Below are 10,301 nucleotides of genomic sequence, written 5' to 3'. Positions count from 1 at the left end.
TCCGAGTTCCAGTCCTTCACGTTAATCACGTGCAACGCCTGGCATAAAATCACGTTTTGCAATTAAGTAATATCAGCTGATAATTTTTCATTCGAAAAGCAGTGTTTTACTTCGTAAATCTTATGATAAGAAGGAAAATGTCGCGCTGGTTCTCATTTTGGAGAGTGCAGACAAAGCTCGAAGAATGTACCGGGCCGTTCTCTGTTGGTTGCAGCGATTTTATGTGTGCAAAAGATGAATCTACAGGTTTTTCTACTGAAGGTGGTAGCTTTATACGTTTCTTTTACCCAGCGGAGAAGACGGCTGGAACATTGGATGAATCGAAAAGATGTTTTTGGATTCCTCGTCAAGAATACGCATCAGGGCTTGTAAACTTCATGAAACTTACAGGTTGGGTTTTAGGAAGATTTTTCTACTGGTGTGTAGGTAGGTATAGAGCTCTCAATTTGATTTACAACTAACTTAAGGTTGAGGTACTCGACCGCATAGCTATTGATTGTAATGCAGGGGGTTTTACCTTCCTAGGGAGGGGGGGAATGCGGAAAATAAAGTAGTCAAGACGTGCACTCCATAGTCTGAACGTGTGCAGCGAGAATCCACTTAAATGGGCTATAGTCAGCTTGTGAGCATTTGCAATGATCAATAAATCCACTTATTGCGATATTTTTATTACTCTAGGTAGCTTGCAGATCCCTGCAATATACAATGCACCACTTTGTAAACCTGCTGGAGAGGACCAGTTGTTACCTTGTGTTATTTTTTCACATGGCCTGGGAGGCAACAGGTTAATCTACAACACTTACTGTTGTGAGTTGGCATCCCAAGGATGTCTAGTGGCATGTGTAGAACACAGGTAAGCAGTTATGGCTTTGTTTAGTTTTTTGAGTATGGGCCTTTCCACACTAGCAAAAAATTGTTTATTTAGGAAAATGTTCTGTCACCACCAACACAAGTGTGAATGGTTTGTCATGACTTGACAAATAATTGTTTTGGCCGAAGCAGACAAATCTTCAAACATACTGCCAACAAAATTTGTCCCATAATCATGATAACCTTTTTAATCATTTGTCATTAAAACTATGACCAGCATGTAATTGAACTGAAATTAGTTTATTAGAAAGGCAAAGATTGTCTTTTGCAAAACTCAGTGATTCTAAAATTTTAAAATGAATGTTGATGAATCCTGGAAATTGCAGTTGGAATCCTCTGCCAAACTATGTTGGCTGGTCTTATGAACAGATCAAACGCTGACAGAATTGACAGCTTGAAATTTTTAATGTGGACAAAAATAAATGCAAATTTGTTATGACAAAATTTGTCCTTTGATTTTGATGGGACAGTTTTTACAGTTTTGTCCACTAGTGAGGAAAGACACAAAAAGAAAGTTTCATATAATGAAGACAAGTATTAGCATTGAAAGTTAATGCATTGATACTTATTATGCAATTGAAAGCATTATAGAGAATGATTCATCATTAAGATGGGACAATAAATGAGGGGTTCACATGACTTTTGCAGTAATCATCAGTTGATTTTGTGATCTGACCCAAATTAAATATTGAAAACAATTTTTTTTATTTTAAAACCAATATAAAACAAAATACATAACTACAAGGCTCAGGAAAATCAACTGCACAATCTCTATAGTTTATTTTCCAAGGCCTTGCACCTGACTCCACTTAAAATTGAATAAGATTTTTTTTCTTTCTAAAAAAACGCTAGAGATGAATCAGCCTCTGCTACATACATTCTAAAGAAGAATGATGGAGATGGGAATATGACAGAGGAATGGATCCAGTACCACCATCTCCAAGAAAGTGATAATGAGTTTGAATTTCGAAACAGGCAGGTGTGTTTATTTGTAGTTTAGATATATTTGTAGTTAAGGTACAACCACAGCTTGTACTTCAGCTTATTGGCTCATTCTGACAGAACTTATCCTAGTTTATGAAGCATTATATGACAAAATACATGGCCAGTCATTATGGATGGGAAGCCAGTTATCAGAGGATAATGAATGGCATCTGTTAAATTCCCAGATAATTCCTTGTGACTCAATTATCCCCTCAGCTACTAGGTAGAGAGAGGCACTTTTAAAGTTAAGTGTCTTGCAGATGAATGCAGCACAGTGACCCAGTTGGTGCTGAAACTGAGATCTGTTGACACAGATTCCATGGTCCTTACCATCAGGCCAACTCTACTATTTCTTTAAACACCACAATATCACTTTTAAAACTGCCTTAACAAGGAAATATACTTCATTTTTGTTCATTAAAACAGTTATTTTTTCTTTTTATAGGTTCACATTAGAGCAAATGAATGTGTAAGAGCCCATAACATTCTTGAAAACATTCAGTCAGGACATTTTCCAACAAATTTGTTCCAGGAAAACTCTATTTTACAACAGCTCAAGGTATTTGAGGGAAATTGGCTTTGTCCATTAATTTTATCCCTGTTCCTTTTATCTTCAGTCATTCCATCCATTAATCTATTCAATGGCACCACTTATTTGAAGGAGGGATGAAGCCATTCAGCAAATAAATTGCTGTGCTTTGGATAATGGAAGAATTATGTTTCCTTGAAAAGCAATCTAACCAATGTATTTCAAAATTTCATATTTGTTTACATTGTAGTTCGTGGCTCATCAAGTCAGGTAAAAGAAAAATATTGATTGCTTTTTAGTTGAGTGGTTACCTCTGTTTGACAACAAGAATAATGCTAATTCATAAATTGTGTCTCCTTTGTCTTTTTTTTAAGGGAAGACTGGACTTAAAAAGGGTTGCAATAGTTGGTCATTCATTTGGAGGTGCTACTACTGTCCTATCTTTGGCAAAGGACAAGCGATTTAGGTACTGTGTTCATTACAAGGCTAATAAAATTAACTCTGCAGTCTCAGACACTTCTGTGTTATGTAATCTAAAAAGATTACATCATGCATAATAATAAAGCTTTGTTAAGATTGGCATTGGAATCAAGCTTGCCTGTGACTTTATCCTATGCAAAATACAGAGCCTCTTAAAAATATCTTTACCATCATAAACACCAAATAGAAACCAGATTTATGGTAGTTCAAAATTCCAGTTTATCCAAATCTATAAGTGTTTCCAAGAAAAAAAAAACCCTTTTCATTAAATGAATTTGTTACATTCAACCTTAGAGCAACATTATCTTTCAAGTTTTTCTAAAAAACCATAATTAAATAAGATCTGCTAGGTCAATCTTGATCAATTTTTTTTTAAATTCTTCTACAATGACAATAAGATTTCCATTACGTCTTTCTTATTATTTATTTAACTTAGTTGATTTCTCAACTCATTTATGTTCCAGGTGTGGTGTGGCTCTTGATGTGTGGATGCTGCCATTAGGAAAAGGGATATTTAGTTATGATCTTGATCAGCCTTTACTGTTTGTCAATTCACAACAATTTCATCGCTGGGACCAAAACGTGGATCCTCTTAAAAAGTTTATTAGTAATAAGCCAGGTTTGCTTTCTTATCATTGTTTATTTTTTCCTCTTCTTCGAACTAATTTCTCTATTTCTTGGCCCGAGAGCAAAGTTTTACCTATAAGAGCGCATCTTCATTGTGTTTAATAAGACCAAAACACAGGAAATCACAACAGCCAATCAGAGCAAAGAAAAATAGCTCAAGGAGCCAATGGGAACGCAAAGTAAATGAGAGCAAACTGTCCAAAGCGCGGGAAAATGTGAGTGAAGAAGTCGCAATAAGTTTTAGTTTTGGATCTGATGAGTGAGAAAGTGGTGCAAATTTCTGGAACAATCACAGAGCGAAGTAAAGCAAAACTAATGCGATCCTGAATTACTTTCCACCCTCGATTGAAAATTGATCTTATCAATGGAGTTCTTCACTAAAATCAGGTTTTTTTTCAATTTCATTCTTTGCAGAAACAAGACCAATCATAGCGATAAGGTAAGAAATTTACTCAGTACAACTATGAATGATTTTCTGCGGAATCGTTCTTTTTGTCTCGGTGCTACTGACCTTAGTGAAGTGAAGTTTAAAAATATTTGTTCATGGAGATGTTTTCACACCAACTGACTTAACACTTACCTTTGTGAGCGTTTAGTATATATTCAAAGCCTTTCTAATAATTTCCCGTTCATCAGTACATTTCTTTTAGACGCTGTATTTCCTAGTAAGAAGTTTTTTCGTTTTTTTTTTTTTTCAATTACAGAATATTGTTAAAATCTTTGTTGTCCATTTAAAACCGTCCACGCTCAGAGACTTTCTCATTTATCGAAAATGGTGGCAAAAACGGTTTCCTAAACAGGACAGCTTACTTAAACAGATAGCAAGAACAAGACTTTTTAGCCAACGTCGACGTGTGCTAACTGTTTTCAGACGCCGCCCTCTGACAATTAAGGGCGCTTTCCCAGTCATTAGCCCAGGCTGTTGGTGTAATGACATTGTGGACGGAAAATACCATATTTTTATTAGGTCCTTAAGTGTGACGGAGACCGTCTGGACGGATTCATATGATGAATTGAAATTTTATGTTTCCTTTTCCTTAAATATCAACTCATTTCTTGTCTTACAAAAGAGCACACACGTCTTTCTTCGCCAGGTGGACAAGACATATGAACCAATGTGACATACCGTCAGTTCTGCCACCATACATACTGTACTGGACCTCACTCGGAAGTAAACTTGATCCAACCACAGCCGTGAAGCTTAACAGACAAGCTATCTGGGCGTTTTTGAGGAGACATCTTGGTACGTAAGCGATAATTTATCTAAGTATTAGAGGTAGATCTCACTTTCTTTAGTTTATTTTAAACTCACTTATCTAAGTATTAATGGAAGATCTAGCTTTCTTTAGTTCGTTCTAAACTCACTGCTTGAAGAACCCTCAGGTTTTAAGAGAGGGTCTTCCGTTTACATTCCATAAGTTCTATGCGCATGCGTTAATTGGTGATGAACATAACCGGTTCTGTTGGGTTTTTTTGTGTGTGTGTTTTAAAATGTTCAGCTTTGAATGTCATTAACATGGTGTTTACTGGAAGACAAACCTCAGGGTGGTACCCATAGGATACTTATATATAATGTAAAACATATTCGGGGGTCATCCGTTGGCAACCGTCTGTCTCGGAAGACAATGGAAATCTGCACCTAAGAAGTAAAATCATGTCAAGCTGCACCGCCGGCTGTGACTGTGAAGCCCAATGCGGGAGCCGCAGACCCGCTGGCAATTTGCGCAGGTAAAGTCATTTGTGGGGGTTGGTGGAATGGGGGTAGACTGGAGCCTCTGTCGCCTGCGAGTCCTCTTCACCTCCCACTGGCTCTCCCTCTTCAACTCGGCTTGTTTGACGCCGGCCTTGACAGTCGATCGCCAGAGTGTACGGTCGGCTGTTGCTGACTCAAGGTTTCCAGGGCTGATGTTGCAGGTCTTCAAGTCACGCTTGCAGACATCCTTGTAGCGTAGAGTTGGTCGTCCTGTTGGCCGCGTCCCTGTGGCGAGCTCACAGGGTATATAGGGCTTAAGTCCCCCTGGGGTTAGGGCGTAAAACTTCTGGGGTATACTCTAAACCCTTAAGGGTATACCGTACTACTCAAGGGAGTTAACAGTAAAATCTCCGGGGGTATGCCCAGGTATCCCTCTTGGCTTCTTGGACTGTGGCAAGAATTCTAAGATGTAAAAGCACACAAGTTTAAAGTTTCATATGTCTTTTTTTTCCAGATATTGGAAATCCACCGTTACGTGAACCCATTATTGACGGCGGGGAAGGGACACCGGAATATATCATTATCGGTCCAGAATTTACAACTAAAGAAGAACGCAAGAAACTGGACATGGTACAGAGTTCATTGTAATACTTTGAAGGAAATTATCTCTCTTCAAAATCAATTTTTCTATCGGTATTGAAGTTGTATGCTACAAAATGTGACATATTTCTACACTAACACCATTCATGACTTATTCTCACCTCTATTCAATCAAATATCAGAAGCGAAATATTTTGAAAATAGCCGGCATTATTTTTAAGTTTACGAAAATATTTTGGTAAACCTGTCTCTCTCTTAATGGTCCTACAAACTTACAGAAACGCTCTTACTTTGAAGAAAACTAATCACCCTCACAGCGTAAGTCTGAAATGCCCAGTTTGAATAATAAGAGAGTTTTGAAATACTCGATAAGTATTTGAAATAGTCAAAAAATCCTACTCTATTTGTTACAACATGCACTTCTGTGAAACACACAATTTTAAATTTGGCGTCTTCGATGTAAATTTCCAAGAATCAATAAACACTCAAGAAAAAAAGGTATTTACGCCACTCAAATATTTACAGTAGACACATGTACACTGGTTGCACCTGTTTAATACTCGCAAATATGAGGAAAAGATATTCTGGTTGGTTTCACACCGAAAACATCTGAAAAGTTTCTGAAGAAAAGCTAGCTAGCCATCCATCTGTCTTACGAGAGATAATTACAACTAGAGTGGTTCAGTGGCCAGACTTCATTCAAATACGCAAAGCAAGTAGGGTAAGTACATGTCAATCTCTCAAGCCGGTGGAAAACGGAATCTTTACCGCCGATAAATAAAAGATCTTGTATTTTTTTTCTTGGTTCTACCATAAAATTAAATATTTGAAAAAGCGATTGATCATAGCCCTGAGTAGGTCGGTAAACCCAAACGAGGAAAACATAAAATGCAAGCCATCAGGTGGTGAAGTTTGTTAAGAATGTTATTGAGCTTCAGTAAATATTTCATCATGAGCCACTTGTGATCTCAGCTGATGAGAACATCAGTTGTGCGTTAGTAAAGAAAGCTAGAAGAGGGTTGTTAAAATAATATTTCTTGTGTTATTCTTGAAACAGATCGAAACTTAATGATCAGAGAGCGTTAACGCATTGTGTCACCACAAAGACACAAGGCTTTTCCTCTCGTTAACGACTAGCTTTTATCTTTCTCCTCTGTTAAGTGCTTCATTGTTTCTGAATATTCAAGTAGACCAGCCTTCTCGTCGAGCGGTAAATCTTGCTTCAGTCTCAGTCTCAGTCTCCATAATATTTTGGTGCCGGAAACGAAGAATCTTGCTAAAGATATCCTTGTATTCTCGCCCCAATTGCTTATTCATGACGCCATATATAACTGGGTTGATGGTGCTACTCGTGTAAAGCAGGAACGCGTAAGAAATGTATACCCCTCGCGGCCAGGTGTCGTCCCCACGCATGGCATCAGTGGTGTCAATTACAAAAATTGGCAGCCAGCAAGACACAAAACCGACCAGAACTGCTAATAAAGTCTTGGTCACTTTGGCTTCTTCAACATTCGCTCGCAAGCGGGGAAAATCGCTTTCTTCCGAGAAAACACGATTTGATCTTGAAACTGCACGGAACACCTTTGCATAGCAGATGGTTATGAGTGTTAAGGGGGCTGTGATGCTAACAAATCCTAAAAACAATGTATAACCAATGTCGCTTTCGAAAGTGTACAAACACATCCCTTTCCCCAGCTTGAATTCAAATCCACCTCTCTCAAAGAAAAGGGGAGGCACAGATCCAACGAGAGCTGCGAACCACGCACAAGCAATGTACAGACAAATTTTTTCCTTCTTAAACAACACCAAGTACCTTTCTGGTTTTACAACGCAGAAATATCGGCTGATTGCAATGACTCCCATGCAATGAATTGAGGCCACCGCAAACGTGAGAACTGCGAAACCATTAATTCGACAAAACGTTTCACCAAAGATCCATCGACCGTGGAAAAGAGTTGCAACAGTAAAAGGCATGCAGCACGAGGAAATCAGAATATCGCTCACAGCCAGTGCTATTACGAACATGTTGGGAATCGTGCGGAGCCTTCGGTTTCTGTACACGACATAACAAGTGAGAAGATTCCCAAAGAAAGCCAAAACGTTAATCATGGCAAACAAAAGTGTTTTGGTCCAAATTAAAAATTCAGACCTTGATGCAAACTCCATCTTTTTTTTAGGCCGCACTTTCCGTTCTGGAGTTATAGAGGTGAAGAGGTATCGAATATAGTTTACGATTGATGCATTGATAAATGTGTCATGGTTGTCCTATATCAAAGCCAATATCCTTCATAAAATGTCAGCTGCCCACCTTGTCATGTTTTTGTTAATCCTATCTTTTAAGGACATCAATATATCCAGCACTGAAAAACGAAGGTTGGCACTGAAATATCTATTATAAGTGAGAGCTCAAGTAGTGTAATTTCAATAAACTTGAATAAATTAAACCAAGTGAAATTTGTCAATTTGCAACTTGTCAGCAATTTTCAAATGTCATCATTTTTTCAAATCTCAATGTATCTGTCAATTCCATATCACTTTTTAGGTTACGTTATTTTAATTTTAGGAGAAATGTGCCAAGCCGTGCATTTTTTTTTTTTTTTAATAATTGATTCTTATGTTTAGGTTCTGCACTTTCCTCTATTAAGGTTTTAACAGTTACCCAATTGCATTTAATTTCACAAAATCAGTAATGACATTTTGACAAAGACGTTTGGAAATTTTCAAAGCAGATATGAGCCCAAGACGTAAAAATTGGAATCAAATGAAAGTCAGCTAATTCAGCCTGTAATTAAAGTCGTCGTTAAAAAAGGGGAAACTGTCGCATTATGAAAATTGATGAAATCAATTAAAAGCTACTGCTTCCGATTTGCAAGGGAATCAATACGGGTACAACAATTCATTGACATCAAAACAATATGCGTTCCCTGCATATGCGTTCGTATTCTGAGGAAGTCGTAAGAGTAGAAAAGATGTTTCTGTTTTGATGACAATTTGTGCATCTTGTATGAAGTGCACCAACCTGAATCACTTGAATTCAATTTTGTAAAATCCCGGATGTACTCGTGTTCACTCTAATGATGTAACCTTCGAGTATTATTCTTTTTTGTTCGTTTTTACTTTATCTTTTATTTCGAGTTAGTCGTTTATTTACGCTTGCTGTTCTTGATCGTTACTTGCCCCGTTTGCACAAAGACACCCTGTAACGTCTGCGTGAGAGAAAGAAAAAATTTTCACAAAAAATTAATCACGAATTGTTGTCGCTTAAAAGCTCCTGGGATAATACACAGAAGACACTACTACAGCACTTGCACCTGTTATGTTTTTTAATTTTTTTTCACAGAGTATCGATTAGCCTTATCTTGCCAAATCAATCACAACTATTTGCTTTGTTTCAGTTGTTCTTGGAAGAGACAGTTCTAATTGACCATGACGCGTTTTTTTTTTTCCTCGATCGTTGCACCCAACGATCGATTACACAAAACGGCATGGTACCTGGTTACTCGCACCTGTGTAAGGGATTGGATCATTCTCCAGCTGTGCACCCCATTTTTCCCGAGATTTTAAACCTTGCATGTTCTGAGGCTGACATCGCTTAATCAAATTCACAATAGCAAATGCTGTCATTCTCAAATGAGCGCCACACCTTGAGTCAATAAGCCCCTCGCTGGCCCCTCTTAACTTTGTCAAATAATTGTGCTTTTTGAAATTTAGCCGGTTTCAGAGCGAGTATAAGCACCCTGTTCTATAAATAATTTATTTTATCTTTATCACTGGAGATTTCTGTCGTATGCTGCGACTGTAATCTGAGTGTCGAGGCTCATATCCTTACGACACTAATGTTCAGTTTGCGAATAACATCTTTGTATAAGAAACAAAATACTTTGCAGCAATACAGCAATACTTTTGACAAACTATGAGTGCATGTAGCACCTTTTAGTGCTGGTTTGTTGCTCTTCAAAGCTAATGGCTTGGGAAGGTGTCAAAAACTAACAATGAGTAAAGGGGTAAGTTTCTAAAGAAACTGCGGTGCTGCGTCGGTAGGAATATATCAAGTTAATTTGGTTTATCAACTGAGTTGATATGTAAACTGGCTACCGTAAACAGTTTCAAGAGCTGACTCTCTACAGTGGCCAATTTACATTATCAGCTAAGTTGATAAAACCAAATAATATTATTCTGTTAAAGCTAAAAATCCTAACTGGTTAAGGAACCGGTAGTACGGAAATGGTTGACAAAAGGTACATGCTGTTGCCTAAAAATCAACGCAATGATTTTATCTACCCCCAAATGTATTTAATTTTCTCGCCGAAGTAAAATTAATTTCCTGTTTTTCAAACTTTTCAGAGTGCAATCATTTTTTTAATTGGTTAAAAACAAGCAAATTCAGTTACCATTATCTTTTAATTCCCTTCCGGAACGCATTAGTATTTCTATTGGAGGAAATTCAGTTTTTCATTTTTGAACTCGTTTACTCTGTCGAGGATTAATTTTTTCAGAAAGAAAAACAGAAAAGATTTG

The 10,301-nt window shown here is 37.5% G+C and overlaps 2 protein-coding genes across 3 annotated transcripts; one reads left to right on the top strand and one right to left on the bottom strand.

Annotated features, from left to right (window-relative positions):
* The first annotated feature begins 56 nt into the window (after positions 1-56).
* Positions 57-6,580, top strand: LOC131789955 (platelet-activating factor acetylhydrolase 2, cytoplasmic-like). Of its 2 annotated transcripts, none has more exons than XM_066167596.1 (9): positions 57-430; positions 683-784; positions 1,723-1,849; positions 2,300-2,413; positions 2,758-2,849; positions 3,328-3,482; positions 3,905-3,929; positions 4,585-4,733; positions 5,698-6,580. In XM_066167596.1, exons 1-9 carry the CDS (start codon positions 123-125, stop codon positions 5,829-5,831), a joined length of 1,206 nt encoding a protein of 401 aa, XP_066023693.1. In that variant the 5' UTR covers positions 57-122; the 3' UTR covers positions 5,832-6,580. The 2 variants fall into 2 exon arrangements, with proteins under 2 accessions (XP_066023693.1, XP_066023692.1); XM_066167595.1 differs by having other exon boundaries at positions 683-853.
* A 145-nt stretch (positions 6,581-6,725) lies between these two features.
* LOC131789956 (melatonin receptor type 1B-like) lies at positions 6,726-7,949 on the bottom strand. Its single transcript, XM_059107140.1, has one exon. The coding sequence runs from the start codon at positions 7,947-7,949 to the stop codon at positions 6,966-6,968; it is 984 nt and encodes a 327-aa protein (XP_058963123.1). The 3' UTR covers positions 6,726-6,965.
* Positions 7,950-10,301: the final 2,352 nt, after the last annotated feature.

Source organism: Pocillopora verrucosa, chromosome 5, assembly GCF_036669915.1.
Source record: "Pocillopora verrucosa isolate sample1 chromosome 5, ASM3666991v2, whole genome shotgun sequence".
Taxonomy (NCBI): Eukaryota; Metazoa; Cnidaria; class Anthozoa; order Scleractinia; family Pocilloporidae; genus Pocillopora; species Pocillopora verrucosa.
The sequence above is the reverse complement of the archived record's forward strand: the minus strand, read 5'-3'. Positions and strand labels throughout refer to the sequence as shown.

What these genes read in the sequence shown, in the direction of transcription:
- LOC131789955 (XM_066167595.1), top strand. Translation starts at nt 123, where the DNA reads ATGATAAGAAGGAAAATGTCGCGCTGGTTCTCATTTTGGAGAGTGCAG. An exon ending in TTGAATTTCGAAACAGGCAG is followed by an intron (nt 1,850 to 2,299) that starts GTGTGTTTATTT and finishes TTCTTTTTATAG; the next exon opens with GTTCACATTAGAGCAAATGA. An exon ending in CTATTTTACAACAGCTCAAG is followed by an intron (nt 2,414 to 2,757) that starts GTATTTGAGGGA and finishes CTTTTTTTTAAG; the next exon opens with GGAAGACTGGACTTAAAAAG.
- LOC131789956 (XM_059107140.1), bottom strand. Translation starts at nt 7,949, where the DNA reads ATGGAGTTTGCATCAAGGTCTGAATTTTTAATTTGGACCAAAACACTT.